Raw genomic sequence first — 11,915 nt, 5'->3', positions numbered from 1 at the left:
TGACCCGATCTCTCATAAATATAACACACAGATGTCCTATTTAGATTTTTTTTACCGTCACTTCATTTTACAACCAAGGAAGCGTCCGTCTGAAAACTGTAGAATGCATTACTGAGACTTGTTCAAAGTCTTAAAGTTACTGCAGCTTAGTGCTGCAGGTACACAAGAACAAACGAGTTTCATCTAAACTAGGGCTGCAAGATTTAAACTCATGTGACCAAAAACCTGACGTTTGTTCCAAAATTAGCCAAGTTATACAATTCAAAGAATAGTATTATTTAGATATTGGATATATTGGCTGTTTAGGGGCTGGTCAGCAACAGGTTATTTCCTAAAAACATTTCATAACAACTTTATAGGTGAATTGATTTAATCATCCAGATGGAAAAGCTGAGGATCCTATAGACCACGCCCCTTTGAAAGCCTCCAGGAGAAAGCGACATACCACCCCAATGCTAAGTATCCAGGGTCAGGCTGACAAAGAGGTGACACCCTAATGACCTCAGTAAAAAGGCCCTTTGCTCACACCTTTTACAGTATGAACTGTTTCACTTTTCACACATTCCCTTTGAAGCAGCCCCTGCTACTATATTCAGATCCTCTTAATCACCTGCAATTCCCCATAAACTGGGATCTGGACAAGTCGTCCCACAGCTTTGATCCCATTTGTCCTGCTGAGACCCCGGTGAAACAGAGGAAGGAGAACACCGATGGTCAACATGCTCCCTCTGCTGGTTAACTCCCATCAAACATTAACTGTTGAATTAAAATTGTGGTGAAGTTTGTAGGTGATGTCCTGCATGCATAAAACAGTTCTGAAGTCCACTCGCTGTAACAAAATTGAATTGTTAAGCTCTAACAGTATGCACTTTTTTTAATTTTACATCCAAATATTTTAACAGAACAATGGCAATCATAAAAAAGGGGAGCTGGACATGTCAAAAAACCCAAAACACCAAGATGAATGACAAATAAAACCCATTTTATGATGATTTCTAAGACCAGAAATATCATGCAGCTTTGTCAGGTTCTTCTGATTGATCCATGCACCACACAGAGCTGTGGCATTGGTCCTGGAGGTGGTAGAAAGCAAGGAGTCTGTCTGGAGCGCACACACACACTAAAAGCAGCAGGTCTTCTGCATTTCCCCACAAGAGATGCAACTTGGCACGTTGAATCTAGAGACAGGAGGAAGCAGTCAGTAACAGAGTTACAAGATTTAGTTTTTATTTCTTTATTTCCTAAAGGATCACCTTTTAGCACATAATCCACCAATTAATGGTCAAAAGATAAGTTCTTACTTCTGCAAAAAGAACTATTTAATTATTCATTACCTAAGTGTTATATTACACATTTAATTATTTGTTTACAAGTAAGTATTTTTAAATACTGCCTTAGAAAGACTCGAGGAAAGGCTAAGACTGAAGGCTCCGCCTCACATGTTTCTGATTGGATAAATCACTCAGGCTGCAACAGCAAAACTCCTGTCAAGGCTATAAAGTGCTACCCCCAGACACCTTGGCTGTGTGAAGGGGTAAAGAGTCACAGGAGCTATCAGGAGACAGGGCAGCCCCATCCAGTGACCACGGTCTCCAGGGTAACAGGCAGCTTCCCTTCTCTCACCATTTCTTGTTTCGTGGCTTCAGCTCCTCTGCTGCGTTCCTCAGGAAGATGTAGTTCTTCTTCTGCGGGTTGTAGTACTCGTGGCCCTGAAGGGATGGAGTGTTTTAGGTGATTCCACGACCAAAAGATGGCTAATCAACGTCTCTTATTTAACAACACGCACCTTGGACCAGTCGTAACTAGATGCATAAGCAAAGATGTTGCCGTTGTGGTTGAAGCAGCAAGCTGTGATGGGCTGGTCCAGTTGTTCCGAGGTCTTCAACTTGGTGCGAGCGTCCTTGTCCCAGAAGCTGAAGCGTCCGTCTGAGCCCACGGTAGCCAGAGTGCCATGGACAGGATGGAAGGAGATGGCGTTGACCTGGAAAAAGTAATATAAATAATCGAGATAACTGTGTCCAATTAGAAAGAGCACGTCTGTTAACACTTGCTGCTGACGACAGATGGTCATTGTTTTTGCTAAACCTATCCACATAGTGTTTTTTTTTATTTAACTAATGCAATACAACAAAGCGAAAGACGTGCTCCTTTTAGCATCGAAGGCATAAGGAAGCTCCTACAGCATAAATGTCCTGTGGCGTTGTCGTGTTGGTTCCGTTGGACCTGTGGCACTTGAAGGTGAAGTTATCTTTGGCTCTGCAGAAAATCAGAGCAAACATTTCTGAATTACCTCCAGCAAGAACAACTTTCTTATTAAATAATAACAACATTTGACTTTCTGCAAGAAGCATGTTGATTCGATGCCTTACGGGTTGGGAGGATTGATATAGTGAATCGCCACTCGGCCCTCGATGCTTCCAAGTGCAAACCCTGTGGGCTTGTTCTGCTTGTCCTTGAATATAGCGACGCAGCGGTGCTGCAAGATAAGAGCAGGACTGGCTTTATATGTTCGATTCAGAGTCGAGGAGAAAATCTGGTTTAAAAGGATCTATTAAAAAAAACTGAATTAAACAGTGGAAAACGTACCTGATGTTTGAGAGGGGAGTCTATTCTGCGGAACTCAGAGGGCTGGTTCTCCAGCTGGTAAACTATAAGTCCTCTCTCAGCTGTTGCTACCACTGCCATAGGGTACACCTACCAAACAGCAGTCACGGAACAAAACAAGTCAGTAAAATAAATACAGCTAGCTTTAGAATAAACCTCACGCTTTTATGAGATACCTACAACATCTGCACAGTAGCATCTCTCAGGCATCTGGAGGGACATCATTGGATTGGGAGAGCGGGTGTCCCAGAACTAAAAATATAAACAAAGAAGCAGGCTAAAAAATGTCATTCAACCTGGATTTTCCATCATTCCATTTTTAAATGTTTAACATTTGTAAATGTAATAAACTAAACATTTATATTATGAAGCATCTGAAGATGGTGCCTGCACCTTCAGCGTTTTATCCCAGCTGCCAGTCATGATACAGCTGTAGTTGGGGGCTTTTATCCAGTGGATTGACTTAATTGAACCTTCGTGCTGTGGGGGAAAAAGATGAGCAGAGTGAGAGGATTCAGCTTCATTCGTGACCACACCTTTAATGCAGCAGAGTGTCATCCAACCTGTGCGATCTGCATGGCTTGGTTGCTGTTTAGGTCCCACATCTTGGCCGTCTTGTCACAAGAAGCAGTGAAGACTTTACTGCCATCCTGGTTGATGAAAACATTGATTCATGAGTTTTTCTACAAGCCAACCACCAGTTTCCACCGCTGTACAGTGAGAATGAGCCAGTCTGAGAAATCATTTAGCTGTGTATGATGCTTGCATCAGCATGTTATCGGAATTAGTGCCACATAGTGACCTGGGTTGGATTAGAGCTGTTCAGAGTGACTTTCACAAAAATACTCAGATATGGGTCTAATAAGGGAAAGGAGTCACATTTGATGGGTTGTATGCCTGCAGTGTGAATGTAGCCTAATGCAGTTTATCCTATTTTGTATACCGCCACCTACATCGCTCCAGCAGACATCCAGAACTGGGCCTGTGTGCATCTGTTGGGCTTTGGGGACAGTCTGACCGTTGTCCTGCACCTCCCAACACCGAACCTGAAACCACATGATACAAACATGTAAAAGAAAGAACAACCACACTTATGATGTCGTACGAAAGGAAAGTAAAAACAGCAAGGATCTTGTTATATCAAGAAAACAATACCAGCTAAAAGATGCAAGAATTAAAACACAAGAGGTTTGATAAAAGCGACAAGCATCATCAAGCAGCACACTACTTTTTAGCTTCAGTAAATAATTCCATTGTTTTTCAAACAAAGTGTGATGTAACACAGCTTTCCAATTTGTTCCTCACAGCCGAGTGTGGTTTGATTTCAATAAGGGTTCAGAATGTTTGTACAGTAAATCTCTACTTTCTCTTTTTATTTCTTATACATAATTTTCTAACCCATATCTGAAATGTATGAATAACTCACATCATTAGCCCAAGATCCTGCGATGAGGAAGTTTCCTGGCATGGTTGGGGGGCTGAAGGCCAGACAGCTGATGCTGTCATCTGGAGGTGAAGTCACTTCAACATCCTAAAAGGCAACATCAAAGCAGGCGAGAACAAAGAATAATGGGAGAAATCGCCAGTGTTTACATCCCATGTAAAAAATAAATAAATAAATAAATAAATAAATAAAGAAGCTTTATTGGTTTTACCTTCATGGGGTTATGGGTGTCTGTTGTCGTGCTCCCAAATACTCCAGTTCCTCCTGTCCCAAAACCAGAGTTTGCTCCAAACAAACTCATTCTGCATTAAGGTTATTCCTAATAACCACCTGGAGGAAAATCCAAAGCCGTGGAGGGAAACCAGGTTATCTTTAAACCAGTTTAAAAAAAAAAGCACACCTCAATTTAGATAACAAGTATTAAATCACTTCAAATTTATGTAGATTTTTTAGATAAGTTACTAAAATAAAATACGGAAACACTAATATAATTTGTTAAAAAGTAAATTACTTTCACACTTTTTAAATAAGTTGTTATAAATAAAAATGCCATGCAACAACAAGAATGCTATTATTTATTTTTAGAGGGTTTAGGGTATGCTTTTGTTATATGTTAAAACGGCTTGCCAAACAAAGATGATGCATCGGATTAGAACATTTATCATGTTTAAACTACAAACACGCAGCGATGGAAAGCAAAAGCGAAGTACGAGTGTGTTTTAGCATCACCCTGACACTGAAGTCTTGATGCTAACCATGTTTATTATACCGTTTGGCATCAGCCTAGCTTCACAGCTAGCAGTAGGAACCTTGGAAATTGCCGCCGATTGACAATTTGTTCAAAAATAAACTTTAGAAATAAAACTACAAATTTAAGACGCCTGTCGTGATTTAGTAATAAAGACCCGTGTGTCAGTACTCGACTTTTATGCGTGAGAAAATAAATACGATGAACTATTCGAAAGCTAATGTTAGCGTAAACGCTTAACACCAAACACTGGCAGTAGCTTGAGCTGCTGTGCCTTCAGACTATTTAACAAATAAACCTCAGATACCTTTCGCTCAAGCTGAGGTTAGGAAGAGAACAGGAAAAACTCCAGATCACTCAAAAATGTGGCGTTTTTGCCGAAATGTGCATCAGCAGCGTGATGATTTCTTCGGTGGTATTGATTGCAGGGTAACGATTTTTAGTTGCATTGCTGCTCCCTCCTGGACCGAATATGAATGCGCTTCAACGACCAAGATAGTACACGAAGACCAGTTAAAAATAAAACGTAACTAAAAAAATTAAAAGAAGAAGGACACGATGAAAGGGGATTCAAATGTGAACAAATAAAATCTATTAAAATATTTTTATTTTAAATGCCATTTTATTAATGTGAGAGCAGGAACATCAACCACAAAAGTATGCACAGCACCAGTTGAGCCACACATTTCAAGACAGTTATAGTTTTGAAAACGATAACATAAAGAACTGAAGTTTTTTTTAAGCACTAAGCTTTAATGATAATGTTTTATTGATTCCAGAACATCTGAGTTGGAATTATGGTTTAACTGAAGTAAAGTTTATCATATGAGTCCAATTCAAATGAGCCTTGTGAATTCTGATAGTCATTTTGTAACTTGCCTGTAGGGAAAACAACCAAGCAAACAAAAAACAAAACAAACAAACAAAAAATTATTATTATTATAAATATTGTTTTGATGAGTTTTCTTCATACAGATCAATACTTTGTGCACTTGACAAGAACATAAAGGTTTTATTTTTTGGCCACTTGAAATGTGATTCTCTGTCAAATAATCTAAATAAATATTATTAAACTAATTGTTGTAGGTAGCTTCATGAACACTTGCAGTTTAGAGAAACAGAGTTTACGTACAAGATTGTTAAACTAAGCCAAGACCAACTAAACATCTCAAATCCCAAAAATTCCAAACTAATTCTGTGGTTAGTCCCCAATATCAGCAGCTTCTCCAGTGCATATTAGCTTGATCAAAATAATGATTGTGACCAAAACAACAAAAATGTCTGATTTCATTTCAGTTATGATCCTTTGAACTTTGTTCAACAGAACATCTTTGTCATTGTTTTCATTCAGATGTGCTCAATTTTAATCCATATACTAGAAAAGTCCAACAAAAGTAGACATAATCATATATAATCCTTTATTTTACCAGGTAAAATCTAATTTTCTATATGTTCACCTTGTAGACCTAGTATAAAAGGGAAATATGCCCTGAATGATAAACTCAGGAACTGAAATGTTGGCCTGTTTTATCTCCAATCCACCAATCCTCTCACATTTGTTTTCAAAAACACTTATTTTAAATTTAATCTTAATCCCACTTATTCTACAAATTGACTGTTGTATAAAACCTTGGTTTTGGTTTGACTGAGAGAATCTACAGGAATAAAATGATAATCATGCTGTAGATGAGCAGATCTGACTGTTTACTAAACAAAGATATAAATAGATTTTTGGTGGGAAAATGGCTGAAAATGAAACTAAAATCCAATTAAATATTTTCATCTCTTGATGTGAGGGAGTGGTGAGATTTGCAGATGTTTGTGGTGGGTTTGGACGACTCTTGCTTTTATTTGCATCTGCAGGGATGAGTCATGTAAGGTGACCTGTGCTGAGATAAACATCTGTAGTGTTTGCTGCTGATGGAACTCAGATTTCCTTTTCAGCTGGAATTACAATAATCCAGCTGATGTAATAAAAGCATGAATTACTGTTTCAAAATCCTTTTTTGACAGCAAGGTCTTTATTTTGGAGATCCTTCTTAATTGATAAAAACTAGATTTAGTCACAGCACTGATCTGCCTGTCCAAAACAAGATCCCCATCCAGCACAACACCCAGAGAAGTCACACTCTTTTAAGAGTTGCCAGTTATGGATCAGCGCCACAAGATGTGTGTGCGTGTGTGTACTGTCTAGCCAAAAAAAAAAGGCCTGACACACACACAAATGTTTCATTAGACCACCCTTAGCGTCATCTGCCTCTCTTCTTATCATGATGTGCTCTGGACTGGATTAGGGTACATTTGGACTCATCCAAAAAGATACAAGGCAACTGGACTTTTTTGTTTTCTTGACGTTTTGCTTCACATCTGAGGAGCTTTGTCAGTTCTGACTGGAAAACGGGAGGGTCAATCTTATGTTTGTTGTAGCTTAACGAGCAGAAACTCACTCTAAAAACCCCTCCTCTCTACCCCGATGTGTCGTTAGCCTCTACTGTTGAGGGAGTCATGTTGATTTGGGGCAGGAGGGTGTGACCTAGACTGAAACAGGAATATGGTTTAGAGCTGCATTACAGGTGCTGGAAAAGTGCAAACTATCTCCTCCCATGTTTATTGTAGGGTTTTCCCATTTGACATAAATATCATCCTTCACTCCTCCATCAAACCATCTTCTTCTCTGTCCAGAATGTGTCCAAATGTTTCTAAAACAAGTTCCCTTGAGGGCTGATCTCCAGCATGTTTTACTGTGTGACAGGCCCTGGTTATTTGAAAAAAAAAAAAAATAGATGCTAAATTCACTCTGCAGCCAGCAGCAGCTGTTCCGTCTAAGACAGATTAACTACACTCTGTCTACAAATTTCTCAGAATATTAACAATAAGACAATTTAATACATGAAAAATAATCTTTATGGGAGATTTTACATGTCAAATTTTAAATATAAGCATTTTAAAGAATGTCATACATAAGTTTTTTCAAGTTTGATTCAAAAGAAAGAAAAACATGGATTTTTATGTTACTACAGTGTGTTCTATGAAATATTTCAATCAAAATAAAACAATATTCTACTGCCTTATGTTAGACTCTCATTTTAGGGTTTTTAAAATGAATAAACGCTGAATTAAAACAGAATGTAACAAAGTGCTTTAACTATGATGCTGTTGGTAGAAACAGCAGGAATCATTCAGTAAACTAGAGCAGAAAACGTTTTTCAGACAAAAGCCACACAAGACTTCACACACATGACCACCAAAGCTTTCTGCCGCCCACGCTTTTTGAATTTTTCAAATCGGTGCAGTACTTTTCGAATAATGATGAGAAGTTTGACAGGTCCAATTTCACTTCTGAAGGACAGATTTCAAGGCTGCCAACTCTCACGCACTGAGCGTGAGACACACGCATTCGACCCTCTTCACACGCTCTCACGCCACATCTCCAATCTCCCCAAACGCGCATCACACACAGTGCGTAGGGCTTAAACGTACAGTCTATGGCTTAAACAAACAAACATTATATTAATTATAGCATTAGCTGCTTAACAACATGCACACAAACAACACTTACGTAATACTTGAAATACTTTAACTGGCGTTATTTCACACACAAAATCCCATCTGTGTAATCCAAGCCGATGGGGTTTTCCCGCTCTGGTTGTGAGATGGGCGGAGCGGTGAGCTCCACCTGCTGTTGATGGGACGGGCATGCCCGGTTCTTTCTCCTAGAACCGTGAGCGCGCCACCAAAATGACTTTAGAAATGCAGCCGCGTCGCGGTCGCCAGCCGATGTTGACGGAACTTCAGTCCCGAATGTTTTTCTTTTGTTTTCACTCATCAGCCACAGATCCTTGCTCACAGCAAGCTGGGCTTCCTACCGTGGTGACTCACTCACATGTTCCCTCTCCTACATTAGTTGGTGACGCAGTGAATTAAAACATTAGGAATCCTGGTATTTTAATTCACCGCTTCACCCCACCATGTGGTTTTTCCTGTTTGTGAAACGAACCTCTCCTCCATAACCAGGTTACTGGTACGGAAGCCTGGAAAGGCCAAAATTCCTCAAACGTTTTTTTCCCTACTGGTTTATACGAATTAATGTAATAAGAGTACATTTTATTAGTCCCACAGTGGGGACAACCACTCATTACAGCAGCACACACACGTAGACACACAGATTACAGGTAAAACTGATTCCAGCCATGTTTGCTTTGATAACTTCAATAACGTCATGCTAATGACCCACATTCCTCTGTTTAGTGGATGCAACTACATCAATGAAGTTAGCTTAACATGATATATTTTTTGGAAGGAAAAAAATATAACTAACTAATAATAACAGGAGGCATCTGGTCAGGATGCCTCCTGGACGCCTCCCTGGTGAGGTTTTCCGGGCACGTCCAACCGGGAGGAGGCCTAAAGGTTGACCCAGGACACGTTGGAGGGACTGTCTCTCACCTGGCCAGGGAACACCTTGGGATTCCCCCGGAGAAGCTGGCCCAAGTGGCTGGGGAGAGGGAAGTCTGGGCCTCTCGACTTAGGCTACTGCCCCTGCAACCCGAATCCGGATAAGCGGATGAAAATGGATGACTGGAAATAACAACTGATAATATTATGAATGACATGATATTGCCCACCCCTAGATGGAATTAAAAAATATTTACATTAATTATAATTAAAAGTTCCTGTGACGTGAGATGATGATAGATAGATGGATGATAGATAATGTGAAGAAGAGTTGGATGTTAAATTGTCCTCACGAAAAGAAAATTTGTATTAAACAAAGGTCAGTTCCCTCTGTAAAGTCAGAAGTACGAAAGAGGATTAGGGCCACAGAAAAAAAAGAATTCTGACTTTTCCCCTGAATTCCCTGTCAGAATTCCGAGATTAAAAGTCATAATTTTGAGAAAAGTCAGAATTCTGAGAAAATGTAATTATTTTCTTTCTTTTCTTGTCAGTGGCTATAATCCTCTTCCATAGAGTAGAAATAAATAAATAAAATGTAGAGCACAAAATGTCTCAATACTAATTTCTCTATTATTCACTTACTTTTTGTGCTTTACTTGGTTGGTACTTTTTGCTTCTACATCTTCCAATACATTCAGCTTATTTTGACAGTTTTGCTTAGTTTCAGCTATTAAGCTGATTCAGCTACAGTTTAAGCTATCCAGCAATCAAACAGCATTTCTGCAAGAAATGCAATTTATCGAGTCATTATATCTTTAGAGCCAAGGTATTCACAGAGACATTACTGGATTGTGTTATCTTTTAATGACCGTTTAAGCTCACATTATTTATGAGTACTTGTCAAAAGAATGTGGTGTGTGAAATTTCCTATCAGATAAATAATGAAAATAGGTGTTTTTTCCCCACACTTAAATGGTACAAAATGAAGAACCCAATTCAATGTTATTGCAACTAGCTTTAGATTAAAAGAGTACCACTTTTATCTTAAAACAGACTTTTACCAGCATCACAAACAGACTGATGGCAGAGAGACCGTGGCTTGACTAATCCTCAGATTCTTCAAGATGCGCTGCTGTTTAAATCTTTCTTGCAGACCAAGCTCCCACTCCTCCAGCTTGGGCCGTGTCTCTTCCTGCAGAACAGCTGGGAGGGTGAAGGCATACAGGCAGCATCTGTGATGGGGGCCATCTGCCTGCCATGACGCTGAAGCCGTTCTCACCATCAGAGGAGTCATGGACAGACAATTTTCAAAGCTCTCGGTCTGATCGAACCAGTAAGTGACAGGGAAACCCAGTAAGACTCCAAACACTGTGCACAGGTTCCACTCCTCAGATTTCTTCTCAACATAAAGAGGCGTCTCAGCCTCTTCATGTTGTTTCAGAAGCAGGAGCAAATCCTCCATCACACCCCTCATTTCTCCTCTCTGTGAGTTAGAGACAGCAGGTTGGTCCAGCGAGTGGCAAACATCAATAAAAGCCACGCTGTCATCACAGAGCACCCGCTCTAGATTTGATCTGACCGCTCCTGTGTTGACGATGAGTTTCCATTTGAATCCAGAGTGAAAAGGGATTCATTTCAGACACAAGCTGGAGGGATTGCAAGGAGCTCAGATACTGCTGGACCATGCTGCACAAGCTATTACTGTCATAAAGAAGAGCAGGTTTAAACCCCACCTCCACAGCCGAGACATGCGCAGCAAGGTCCAGACTCTGAGGAACAGACAGACTTTCTACCAGCAGACAGATATTTGCGAGCTACGTCAACATAAAGGTCCTGAACTGACATGGCTGCATAAAATCACAAGTTTAAAGTCCTTAATGGCTGAACATCTAGCAGTCAGTCTGACTAAAAGATCACAATCACAACGATGCTATTTAAATGTAATTATTTGTTTTAAGATAATCAGAGGTGACATTTATAAAAACTAAACAAGTAAAGATGATTTGTGTCCAAAGTAGCACAATAAATATTTCTGTATTTATTTGAGTTGTTTCTTCTTTGTTGGTTTAAGATGCCTAAAAGACAAGAAGCATGTCAGTTAGAAATAAAGCTTTTGACTTTTACAGTAACTGGATTGTTTTAGTGTAACTGAGAAGATAATCACCATCATCCTGGCTTAATTTTGACACATTAGGTCACCGGCTGAGGAGACATCAAGTCAAAATCGGAGAGATTTCTTGCAACCCAAACGCCTGCAGCAAACAAGCCTACGTTGACCAGAAGATTCCTAAAAATGTAAACAAGACATTCAAAGATCGCACAGTAATTTATAATAACCAACAACAATCAGTCCTCATTACACATTTAGGACAGCTAAAACTGCCTGAAGCTTGAGCAATTAGTTTCTGGAACAGAAACTACAATTCAATGAGGTTTAAGAATGTTTTAAAACAGATGTTAGTTTTGTCTTAAATTATAACATAAAAAACTAAAAATATAACATGTTAGTTGATTTTAAAAATACCTAATGACAAATAAACCCAGAGTAACAAATATGTAAAGTTTACTTTTAGATTTTCATTTAAAACAGTAAACTCTTTATACAAAGAATAAAAAACATCATTAATAAGTTAATTTAAAATCAAACTGTCATTTCTAAATGTTTTAGCAGAGGAGTTATATTAATCTGACTGTGAACGAGTGCAAACAGAAGTGTGTGCTAAT

General features: G+C 39.2%; 1 protein-coding gene and 1 pseudogene across 3 annotated transcripts; both read right to left on the bottom strand.

The window, feature by feature from the left end:
- Positions 1 to 856: 856 nt before the first annotated feature.
- rae1 (ribonucleic acid export 1) lies at positions 857 to 8,493 on the bottom strand. Of its 3 annotated transcripts, XM_070549543.1 has the most exons (13): positions 5,104 to 5,240; positions 4,260 to 4,378; positions 4,031 to 4,135; positions 3,558 to 3,650; positions 3,168 to 3,254; positions 2,998 to 3,084; positions 2,785 to 2,856; positions 2,587 to 2,694; positions 2,370 to 2,476; positions 2,181 to 2,256; positions 1,787 to 1,981; positions 1,624 to 1,709; positions 857 to 1,178 (listed from the first exon to the last, which is right to left on the bottom strand). In XM_070549543.1, coding segments are annotated over exons 2-13 (1,107 nt in total). In that variant the 5' UTR covers positions 4,350 to 4,378; positions 5,104 to 5,240; the 3' UTR covers positions 857 to 1,177. The 3 variants fall into 3 exon arrangements, with proteins under 3 accessions (XP_070405644.1, XP_015813954.1, XP_015813953.1); XM_015958468.3 differs by lacking the exons at positions 857 to 1,178; positions 5,104 to 5,240 and adding an exon at positions 8,356 to 8,493 and having other exon boundaries at positions 1,620 to 1,709; XM_015958467.3 differs by lacking the exon at positions 857 to 1,178 and having other exon boundaries at positions 1,620 to 1,709.
- A 1,543-nt stretch (positions 8,494 to 10,036) lies between these two features.
- Positions 10,037 to 11,258, bottom strand: LOC107384943 (UPF0739 protein C1orf74 homolog; annotated as a pseudogene).
- Positions 11,259 to 11,915: the final 657 nt, after the last annotated feature.

This window comes from Nothobranchius furzeri, chromosome 3 (assembly GCF_043380555.1).
Source record: "Nothobranchius furzeri strain GRZ-AD chromosome 3, NfurGRZ-RIMD1, whole genome shotgun sequence".
NCBI classification, from domain to species: Eukaryota; Metazoa; Chordata; class Actinopteri; order Cyprinodontiformes; family Nothobranchiidae; genus Nothobranchius; species Nothobranchius furzeri.
Note: the sequence above shows the minus strand (reverse complement) of the source record. Positions and strands in the feature narration are given on the sequence as shown.

Coding starts and splice junctions, on each gene's coding strand:
- rae1 (XM_015958468.3), bottom strand. CDS start 4,349: ATGAGTTTGTTTGGAGCAAACTCTGGTTTTGGGACAGGAGGAACTGGA. Junction 3,255..3,557: donor TGGATGTCTGCTGGAGCGAT/GTAGGTGGCGGT, acceptor TTCATCAACCAG/GATGGCAGTAAAGTCTTCAC. Junction 2,477..2,586: donor ACTCCCCTCTCAAACATCAG/GTACGTTTTCCA, acceptor CTTATCTTGCAG/CACCGCTGCGTCGCTATATT.